This window comes from Oncorhynchus mykiss, chromosome 1, assembly GCF_057628025.1.
Source record: "Oncorhynchus mykiss isolate SJ-2025 chromosome 1, ASM5762802v1, whole genome shotgun sequence".
In the NCBI taxonomy this organism is placed as follows: domain Eukaryota; kingdom Metazoa; phylum Chordata; class Actinopteri; order Salmoniformes; family Salmonidae; genus Oncorhynchus; species Oncorhynchus mykiss.
Genome location: NC_143022.1, coordinates 8,467,532 through 8,478,939, shown reverse-complemented (window position 1 = coordinate 8,478,939; position 11,408 = coordinate 8,467,532). Strand labels below are relative to the sequence as shown.

Below are 11,408 nucleotides of genomic sequence, written 5' to 3'. Positions count from 1 at the left end.
AGGAGTGGGAGGCCCGGGTGCACAACTGAACAAGAGGACAAGAGTGTCTTGTTTGAGAAACTGACGCCTCACAAGTCCTCAACTGGCAGCTTCATTAAATAGTACCCGCAAAACACCAGTCTCAACATCAACAGTGAAGAGGCAACTACGGGATGCTGGCCTTCTAGGCAGAGTTGCAAAGAAAAAGCCATATCTCAAACTGGCCAATAAAAAAAAAAGATTAAGACGGGCAAAAGAACACAGACACTGGACAGAGTAACTCTGCACAAACGTTGCCTAATAGCAATTGCCAGTGATACATTAAAATGAAAATCCTCCAAATCCTCCATGCTTCGAGGCTTCCGCTAGACCGATCGTGTCAAGATTACAGCACTTGATGCACTGCATTTGTCTGGAAACATTAGAAACTGTTACATGAGAGCCATTGAAAGTCTAAAAACAACATCCGTGAAAGAGCTCGTTTAGATCAGAATGTAATCCGCGTGATATGATCACCTATTATACAAAATAATTTATTTGAAACTTGATTTTCCCAGTATACATGTATATGTCAATCATTGTGAATTTGAAACCATTGAGGGATGAAAAAAAAAACAAACGTGTGTCAAGTAAACTCCATTTAATGAGAACTTAGTTGGATTGCAGAGGACCATGCTAATTCTTTTGTAAAATCCCCCCAGATACTTCTGGTAATCCGAATAGTGTCAGAGTAAACAAACAACATGACACTCTGTGAGAAAAAAAATACCCTATTAAAGGTGTATTTATCTGTGCAAACCCTTCCGGAAATTTTTACACACAATTAATGTTCCATGACTTTATGAAAAAAAAAAAAAAAAAAACATGTTAAAATTACATTCGTGTTACAGTCAAATGGGTTATTGTATCTACAACTTATTTTTTTTTTTTGTTATTTTTTTTTTTTGTATTTCCAGTAGGGTACAGTCACGCATAGCCACAGGGAGGGTGTTTTTATTAATTTATTAATACACTAAGTATTTCCATTCTTACGGTATCTATCACCTCAGAGTGACACATCAACCGCAGCATCATTCTCTCAGCACCTGTTCCATATGTTGATGGCATTCAGTTCAAATCAGGCAACGCTGTTTGTATTTAATAGAGTTTCAGATGACTCACTATCTCCCGTATGACACCCTTTGTTGTGGGGGAAAGGTGATTGCAGCATATTCCACTGTCTCTGCAGACCTTACCACTCCTCCCTCCCTCTCCCCCCCATGCCTGTTTGCCTCTTCTCCATTGGGTCTACTGTTGAAGTCCAGCACACCGTATTCTACAGAATACACAGACATGGAGGTGGACGCCTCTCCTGACCCCTGAAAATGTATACAGTATGCATTTTATAAAACAGAACCTTTGCAATTTATTGAATTTGATCTAATAAATCTGTCAAAATACAAACATTGAGGCATTATTTTTTTAAACTTTGTATTAGGAATTTGTCTTATGGTTGTTGCTAAGCAAATGTGTCAAAATTGTAACAAACCAAAGAATGACCAGGACTCTGAGAGACACCAATAGAGTGTGATCTTACCTGTTGCTTGGCCTTGAGGTTCTCTTGCTGGTCCCTTTCTGGACACAAGATACAGATTTTACTATGTGTTAATCATAGACAAAGACAAATTATCCTGCATTTTGTCACTTAAACTCCTCTGGGCACATTGACTTCACAATACAAAAAAGGTTCTCAGCACCTTCCATAGACTTACAAAGTAATTATGTCAACTTCCGGAGGACGTCCTCCAGCCTATCAGAGCTCTTGCAGTATGAACTGAAGTGTTGTCCACCAAATCAAAGGATCAGATAATGAATCTAGTACTGAAAGCATAAGCTACAGCTAGCTAGCACTGCAGTGTATAAGATGTGGTGAGTAGTTGACTCAAACATAAAGAAAGCCAATAGTTTAACAGTTTTGAACAAATACATTAAGTACATTAAGTACATTAAATACATGAAGTACATTAAATACATGAAGGAGTTGAAAGAGAGAAATGGAGAGAGAGAGAGAGTGTAATTTCTTTCCACTTTCAGCCTACTAAAACACCCTGCACAAACAGAAGTATGCTATGTTAGCTAGCTGGCTACACAACACTGGAAGTCAAGTTAAGCTTTTGGTATAACTCATGTATTGCAGCTGGTGTAACTGCTTACTGACTGTACATTACTGCATGATTGTAGCGGGTTTACTAACAAGTTAGTTATATTAGCTATGCTGACTATGACATTACTTTAGCTAATATGGTGACAATGTAGGCTGTGTGTAGCGGTTTAACTTGGAAAGGTTTTTTCGCCTGGTCACATACAGCTGATGTGTTGTGCATTGAAGTCCACAAGCGAAGGGAAGAGGTGAGAGAAGGAGAGCGCATAGGACGTGGCTTCCATGAAAGTGAACTGTGTTTACGCGTGATCAGGGGTGTATTCATTCATCAGATTCTGTTGAAAAACGTTTCTTAAACAGAAGCAAATGGAGCAAAACAGGTCTAAACATACCTGAATTTATCCAATAGAAACTATTGTTTGCAACTGTTGGACTAATGATTACACCATATATCAGCTACATGCAGGAAAGTCTGTCACTGTCTGTCACATCAAATTTGTCTCTCGAACCTGTGTGCACTTACGTTGTAAACTTTAATTTATAGCCTAGGTTGTAGCAACCTCATGATGGGGCATCGGGAAAATTAGAGTATAGCCTAAATCTATCAATGTTACATTAGAACTGGGTGAATGGAATTTGAGTGAGAGTCATCTGATATGCTGAAATAGAAATAAGGCCAATGTTCAAGAAGAAAAACAAAAAACAAACATCCTTCCTCGTCTTAAACGGCACCTACCACCACGGATACAAGATGGTATAAGATCATGGCCTATGGTATTAGGGGTTGAAGTTGGGAACAGTTATTCTATTCATATCCAAGGATTCTAGTAGTCCAGATGATCTTTGCAGTGTTGTGCTGCTTGTATCTGCATACAACCTGAGTCAGTGACACCTCAAAGTCAGATGAAGTCGCTGAATGGAAAGATAAACTTTTCTACTGGTACATTGTAGTGCTTGAGAAGGCATTTGTTCAAGGAGGTACAAAACATGACATGTGGGGGGATACCAAAAAAAACACATCAAAGAAACACGATGCTCTGTTTTGAAGTGGGTCAGGAGAAAAGCAAACGAGAGTTTGAGACAGCATTTGTGAAAACAAACAGTTTGCAATCTCTGTGCTAATTTGAATTCTCTGTGTAGGTGGTTATTTCCTCTGGTTAAAGGAGGCTCGTATCAAAGTGCGTGAGTCATGCATGTGAAACTGCAACAGTGGCTCATTCGAAGGAATGTATTTCATCTCACTAACAAGGTTTCCATCCAGCATTTTCATGCAAGTAAAAGTGTCTGATAAAGAATGGCCTGGTGGAAAGAGCAAATTTGTCAGTTTTGCAAATGTCGACGTATGATGGGATCTTTTTGTGTCTGTAAAATTAATTATGCAAAAAATGGCAGTAGAAACGCCATTATGCACAAATGTTGATATAATAAGCATTATATTGAAGTAAACTTGGAGTCACACAATGATATGTTGTGTGGTCCTCCCACTACCAGTGCGATCATTTAGCTATTACATTTTGAAATGTAGTACACCATTAGATATAACTAAATCTATGGCATTTTGACATTACTACTATACAAAACGATCTCCATACACTACTTCCATTCATTTGGATGGGTTACCTTCAGACGATTCCCATGAAACGTATGGAGGTCGTAGAGCAAAAATAAAGAACACCATCATTTTTGTGAGAGTCTCCCCTTTCCGCAGAGTGGTCAAATTAGTTTGTAGCTCAGACGCTACAGATGTTTTTGTGAGAAGACAGATTTTTTAGGATGTGGTCTGACAAACACCACTGTAGCTCGGTCACCTTCCACTGCAGATGTGGAGATGCAGCCCCATGCAAAAAAAAAAACCGTATCTCTAGTACTGATGGATTTTGATGGGGATTTTTTGTTTCATTATTATAATCTCCCCAATTTCGATCTTGTCTCATCGCTGCAATGTCCCAATGGGCTCGGGAGGCAAAGGTGAAGTCACAAGTCTTCTGAAACATGACCCGCCAAACCACGCTCCTTAACACCCGCCGCAGGAAACATTATTCAACTGATGACTGGGGTCAGCCAGCAGGTACCCAGCCCGCCACAAGGAGTCACTAGAGCACGATGAGCCCTCCCCTAACCCGGATGATGCTGGGCCAATTGTGCGCTGCCCTATGGGACTCCCGATCACAGCCAGTTGTGATACAGCCCGGGATCGAACCCGGGTCTGTAGTGACACCTCTAGCACTGTGATGCATTGCCTTAGACCGCTGCGCCATTCGGGAGGCCCTACGGGGATTTTCTTTAATTATGTTACTTAGATTGAAGCACGGGTGCAGTAAAAGACTTCTTAAGGATTAGGCTACAGATGAAATAAATTATCATGAACTTCACAGGGTGGTGAAAGTGCACAATGATGAGGTTGATGCTCCTTTCAACTAAATATTGAGGGTCTTCAATTGTTATTCTGGTGACGTGAGGATCGATACTTGGCTTCCGTTTGACAAATAAAAATAATCCCGCTCGTTGGTCCACAATAATCAATTTTTATAATGAGGCATTTGTTTTTACAAAAGCATCAGTAGAGTTGAAAATACGACGGAAACCCATTTAACTTGTATTTTTGATTTGAGACATGGGAATTTAATTGAAAAGTTATTTTTATGTGCACTACATCATCATGCACAGCCTAATCGCTCGTGGACAGATTCTCGTGGATAGATGAAACAGTGAGAATCTGTCAAGGCACAAGTAGAATTATGTGATTACAAGCAGCAGTAGTTCCTGGTTTTGACTACACTGATTATTTGGACGAATCAGGATTGGGCGAAGGCGGTTCTTAAACTTGTGTGGTGATTTTCAAGCCTGTGTGCAGACGATAAACGGTTTTCACTAGATTTCACAGCCACAAAGTCAAAATTGTCTATATCGTAAAAATTCCTGAAAACGAAAATGTCCTTTTTGGCCATGATAAAAAATGGTGAAATTAGCGGAAGGGATAGGTTTTGCAGAGAGTTTCCATTTGCGAGGGAGGAGTCTTCACTTTCTTCCTTTGCACAAAGGTAATCACAATTGTTAACAGCATTTCCCCTAGAAGTAAAACAGGAAATTACAAACTTCCGCAAGATCATTTTATTTTTGGTTAAACTGATTACGCACAGTGTTTTATCTGCAAAAAGTCAATTGGATGGAAACACATCTCTGATGGGAAAATGCGCATTTTTTATTGCAGATTTTAGAATATTTGCATTTCAAATCTATCACCAATTGGATGGAAACCGAATTACTGATGCTCCACCCCCCCCCCCCACCCCCCCCAAAAACGCTATTGATTTCAGCTCCCTTAAGAATTACTCCATTTGTCAGTTTGATCAAGTGTGGCCGAGGTGAAATGGCTAGCTAGTTAGCGGTGGTGCTATAGTGTTTCAGTCGGTGACGTCACTCGCTCTGAGACCTAGAAGTAGTTGTTCCCCTTGCTCTGCAAGGTCAGCGGCTTTTGTGGCACGATGGGTAACGATGCTTCGTGAGTGACTGTGGTTGATGTGTGCAGAGGGTCCCTGTTTCGAGCCCAGATTGGGGCGAGGAGAGGGACGGAAGCTATACTGTTACACAAGCAAAATTATTTGACTGATTTAAGACTGTAAAGCTATGTTTCAGATAATAAAGACATACAGTATCTTTGGTCCAGGTGTTGACATTAAGGGCAGAAAGAAAGAAGTGGATGGACAAGAACCAAGGCCTTAATCTAACTGGATTGCAAAGAATTACAACTACAAGAGATACTATGGTATCAGTGGAGGCTGCTGAGGGAAACCATGTGTTTGATGTTGTCGATACCTTTTCACAAATACCTTTCCGCTCCAGCATTACCACATGCCCTTCCTCCCTGATTAAGGTGCCACCAACCTCCTGCTTATGGTATGTATGGTTAGGGATAATGATAGGTCCCTTCAATACCTGGGCTCCTTTTGTAGGTCCAGCAGAACCAACCAAGCAGTCCGATTAACAGAGCTATGATGGACACCCCCAAAACAGCAAAGATGATCAGGACATAGACATTGTTGGCGTTTCCACGGTCGCTGATAGCATCATCTGCGGCGTTAGAGGTGAATGATGGGGATTCTGGAATAGAAATGGCTCCTTAGGTGAAACTAGATGAGACAGTAAATTAAGGTAAAGCAGAGTAGGGTCATGCTGTCTAGAACATCAATCTTCAAGGAACACAATTTTTTACCAAAGGCTTTAAAAGGTCCATAGTTAGCTCATTTAAAATGGTTGCTTGGGTTGGTTTTGAATTTTTAACAGATAGTACTTGTAAAAAAGTTGTACATTTAGCTGGGTTCAATACAGGCTGGACGGACACTGCTTTAAGATGAATAAAAAACATCATGTGACGTATCATGAAAACCCTTATGCTTGACATTGACTTAGAATAGTTATAGACATTATACTGTGAAGAGAGCGATCTTATAGCCTACCTGCGGTGTTACCATTCGATTGAAGGATAAGCGACACCTCATTGCTTTTTAGCATGGGAGGATCTCTATTGATTTGGAACAACATGATCCAATACGTTCCGTTGTCAACTGATGTCAGATTTTGGATGAAGAAAGAGGCCTCTTTATTCTCAGAGAAGCAGAGGTGGCTTTGTAAGCAACAGCTGTGCACATCATGATTACATTCAGCGATCTTTTTACTATTTTTGTAAAGACCAATTGACCGATTACTAAATACTTTGGACATGTTCTGAAGTGAGAAGCGGATGGTGACCCCATGACCTATGATTCCCACCATTTTCTCTGCCCAGTTGTGTCCTGAAAAAGAGAGAGGAAGTTGTCAACAAGTTAGGACATGACCTGATGATTTAGGTACACAAGATGTTTATTTTCTTCTCTTTTTTCTATAACTTCTATCTCCACCTGATTGCATAACACTAACTGTAAGTTGCTCTGGATAAGAGTGTCTGCTAAATGACTGAAATATGAATTATATTAATAATATTAAATATAAATGTAAAACTATATTGTAAATGAATATTGTAATGGACCTTTAACATCTTTTCCTTTTAATTAAAAAAAAAAACTATGTTCCATATTACTAATTTTACATGTATATTTAATATTATTAATATAATTCATATTTTAGTCATTTAGCAGACACTCTTATCCAGAGCAACTTACAGTTAGTGCATTCGTCTTAAGATAGCTAGTTGAGACAACCACATATCACAGTCGTAGTAAGTACATTTCTCCTTTAATTAAGAAGTTAATCAGCAAAGTCAGTGCTAGTAGGAAAAGAGAAGTGCCATATACTTCAACAAATGCACACAGTGTTGTGTATATTTTCATCACTGTGCATACAGTATTGTTTATATTTCCTGTATATTTATCTTATCCCAGGAACCCAGTTACCAGTTTTCATTGACTAGAGATATGATCCACAAATATTCCTTGGACAAAAATGTCTTCATTGGGATATAGAAAAAATAAACCAAGCAATATTAAAAAAAACATTTTATGATCAAAGTGGAATAAAAATATTACAAAAATTAGAATGCCTTTTAGAAGGTATGAGAGTGCCTTCAGAAAGTATTCATACCCCTTGACTTATTCCACATTCTGTTGTGTTACAGCCTGAATTCAAAATTGATTGAATTTTTTTTCTCTCTCTCAACCATACCCTGAAATGACAAAGTAAAAACATGCTTTTAGAAATATCTACTTTATGTAAGTATTCACACCCTTGAGTCAATCCATGTTAAAATCCCATTTGGCAGCGATTACAGCTGTGGTCTGTCTGGGTAAGTCTCTAAAAGCTTTGCACAACTGGAACTTTCAATGTCATCTTGGTAAGCAACTCCAGTGTAGATTTGGCTTTGTGTTGTAGCTTATTGTCCTGCTGAAAGGTGAATTTGTCTCCCAGCGCAAACCAGATGCATGTTTTAGAATATTTGTGTTCTGTAAAAGCTTCCTTTTTACTCTGTCATTTAGGTTAGTATTGTGGAGTAACTACAATGTTGTTGATCCGTCCTCAGTTTTCTCCTTTCACAACCATTAAAAACTCTGTAACTGTCACCATTGACCTCATGGTGAAATCCCTGAGCAGTTTCCATCCTCTCTGGCAACTGAGTAAGAAAGGATGCCTGTATCTTTGTAGTGACTGGGTGTATTGATACACCATCCAAAGTGTCATTCATAATTTCATCATGATCAAAGGAATATTTGTAAAAAGGCACTTTAGTAATACTGCAAAACATGTGCCAAAGCAATTCACTTTTTTTGTCCTGAATACAAAGTGTTATGTTTACGGCACATCCAATACATCACATTACTGAGTACCACTCGCCCTATTTTCAAGTATAGAGGGGGCTGCCTCATGTTATGTGTATGCTTGTAATCGTTAAGGGGAATTTTTCAGGATAAATAGGGGAACAGAGTGGAGCTAAGCACAGGCAAAATCCTAGAGGAAAACCTGGTTCAGTCTGCGTTTCAACAGACACTGGGAGACGAATTCACCTTTCAGCAGGACAATAACCTTAAACACAAGGCCAAATCTACACTGGAGTTGCTTACCAAGAAGACAGTGAATGTTCCTGAGTGGCCTAGTTTCAGTTTTGAATTAAATCTGCTTAAAAATCTATGGCAAGACATTAAAATGGTTGTCTAGCAATGATCAACAACCAATTTGACAGAGCTTGAAGAATCTTGAAAATAATAATGGGAAATGTTGCAGAATCCAGGTGTGTAAAGCTCTTAGAGACTTGCCCAGAAGGACTCACAGCTGTAATCACTGCCAAATGTGCTTCAACAAAGTAGTGACTAACATTTATTAACCCAGGGGGTTAAATACTTGCATTAGAGAGTATTTTGTGTAGATCGTTGACAACAAAAAGACAATTAAATACATTTTATCCCACTTTGTAACACAACAAAATGTGGAAACAGTCAAGGTGTAAATACTTTTGGAAGGCACTGTAATTGTATGTGTGGGCTACAGAGATGAGGTAGTCATTTGAAAGTCATGTTAAACACTGTAATTGTATGTGTGGGCTACAGAGATGAGGTAGTCATTTGAAAGTCACGTTAAACACTGTAATTGTATGTGTGGGCTACAGAGATGAGGTAGTCATTTGAAAGTCATGTTAAACACTGTAATTGTATGTGTGGGCTACAGAGATGATGTAGTCATTTGAAAGTCATGTTAAACACTGTAATTGTATGTGTGGGCTACAGAGATGAGGTAGTCATTTGAAAGTCACGTTAAACACTGTAATTGTATGTGTGGGCTACAGAGATGAGGTAGTCATTTGAAAGTCATGTTAAACACTGTAATTGTATGTGTGGGCTACAGAGATGAGGTAGTCATTTGAAAGTCATGTTAAACACTGTAATTGTATGTGAGTCCAAGCAACTTGTTAGGCACATTTTTACTCCTAAATTTATTTAGGCTTGCCATAACAAAAGGGGTTGAATACTTATTGACTAAAGACATTTCAGCTTTTCATTTTTAATTAATTTGTAAAAATGTCTAAAAATATAGATCCACGGGTATTGTGTGTAGGCCAGTGACACAAATGTAATCCAATTTTAAATTCAGGCTGTAACACAACAAAACGTGGAAAAAGTCCAGGGGTCTGAATACTTTCTGAAGGCTCTGTATATAGGCCTACTCTACCCCAATTCAAATAAATGCTATGGAAAACATGTCACTTTGTCACATCATCCACAAGCAAAAAGTCACAAACACATTGGGATGAATTATACAGCCCATTTCGCCACCTTGGCCTATTTATTGCCTTAATTCCCTTATCTTACCTCATTTGCACACACTGCATATATACTTTTTTTCTCTATTGTATTATTGACTGTATGTTTTGTTTATTCCATGTGTAACTCTGTGTTGTTGTTTGTGTCGAACTGCTTTTCTTTATCTTGGCCAGGTCGCAGTTGTAAATGAGAACTTGTTCTCAACTAGCCTACCTGGTTAAATAAAGGTGAAATAAAAAAAAATGAAATAAAAGTACAATCTTGGTTGTTCAGAGACATACCATACATACTCTGTGCTACTGAGTATCACCACCTCTGACCTGTGACTTCGATGATAAAGAGTTGGGTTACTAAAGTTCCTTTTCCCATAGTTTAAGTCATAACTTTTACAGTTCAGGAATGTTTTAATAAATAATAATCCTTCAATATTTGATCCGAACATACACAGTCACTGCCATTCTAGTAGGCTACATCTACAGTACATAGACGGAGGAAGATGGCCTACCGTTGAACAGCACGATGAGGACAACCAGTAAGAGAGGCTTTGGGCTAGAGTAGTAGAACATGATATACACGAGGACTGGATCAGAAGAATGGAGCTTCTATCTTTGGCCTAAATGATGTGTCTTCCCCGTCTGCCTCCACTCGTCTAACGCCTGATCTGTTTCTTCCTACCCTCACACTTGAGCTCATAGTAAAGAGAGAAATGCTGACAGGAACTAGCCTGAACCCATATGTATGTGGAACTACAAGCACCTCCTGTGAACAAAGGCTTCAAAGGGGTTCTGGGACTTGTGGTGCAGACTTGTGAGTGTCTCAAGCGTGCCAATAAAAGCCAGAATAATGTGTCAGTTAAAGAGCTACTTTTAAAGGTGAACTATGTCAGACATTGTCATACCTCACAACTGTTTTGGAACCAAAGCAAAGCTGGGTCCATGCCACAGCACCTGTGAGCCACTCAAATTGTAAGAAATAAAGAATGAAATTATTCCAAGACACTTCCGATGTATAAAAATGTATGGCAAGATAATAAAAAAAATTGGGGTGACAAGTATATATGGTTCACCAGCAACAAATGATGAGGGATTAATCATCGTAAAATCATTCCTCTGATGATGAAATCAAGAATCAAAACATATATTTTCACGAGTACCACTTGCATAAACAGTAAGACATGACATTAGATGAGGTAAACAAATGCCAAAACAGCAGTTTGAAGCTTACTGGAGGATGTAATGGGGTTCTGTGAGGACATGTCAAAGAGAGAGTTGCCGGTGGTCTACAGTAGTGGAGGGATCAAAACAAAGGGTTTCGTTGTGGTGTCTGTGGTCGTAGGGAGGGCGTCCTCTTCAGCTGTTTTTTTTTGTGTGGTCCTGCTGACATCCTTCTGCCGTGTAAATCCTACCATCTTTTTGTCACTTTAAACTGAGACCACAATTGTTAACTGACTGACTTATCAGCAGTCTCTTTATCATGTTGTACTGTAACAAATGCACTCTCTGGAAACATACCTACTTTGAAGGTTTATTTTTCACACTCCGGCT

The 11,408-nt window shown here is 39.0% G+C and overlaps 1 protein-coding gene across 1 annotated transcript; it reads right to left on the bottom strand.

The window, feature by feature from the left end:
• Positions 1-604: 604 nt before the first annotated feature.
• Positions 605-10,627, bottom strand: LOC110529397 (uncharacterized). Its single transcript, XM_021611590.3, has 5 exons — positions 10,370-10,627; positions 6,577-6,912; positions 6,056-6,220; positions 1,556-1,593; positions 605-1,337 (listed from the first exon to the last, which is right to left on the bottom strand). The coding sequence occupies exons 1-5, from the start codon at positions 10,428-10,430 to the stop codon at positions 1,140-1,142; spliced, it is 798 nt and encodes a 265-aa protein (XP_021467265.3). The 5' UTR covers positions 10,431-10,627; the 3' UTR covers positions 605-1,139.
• Between the last annotated feature and the right edge of the window lie 781 nt (positions 10,628-11,408).

Coding starts and splice junctions, on each gene's coding strand:
- LOC110529397 (XM_021611590.3), bottom strand. CDS start 10,430: ATGTTCTACTACTCTAGCCCAAAGCCTCTCTTACTGGTTGTCCTCATC. Junction 6,913..10,369: donor CCTCATCGTGCTGTTCAACG/GTAGGCCATCTT, acceptor TCTCTTTTTCAG/GACACAACTGGGCAGAGAAA. Junction 1,594..6,055: donor GACCTACAAAAGGAGCCCAG/GTATTGAAGGGA, acceptor TCTTGTGTCCAG/AAAGGGACCAGCAAGAGAAC.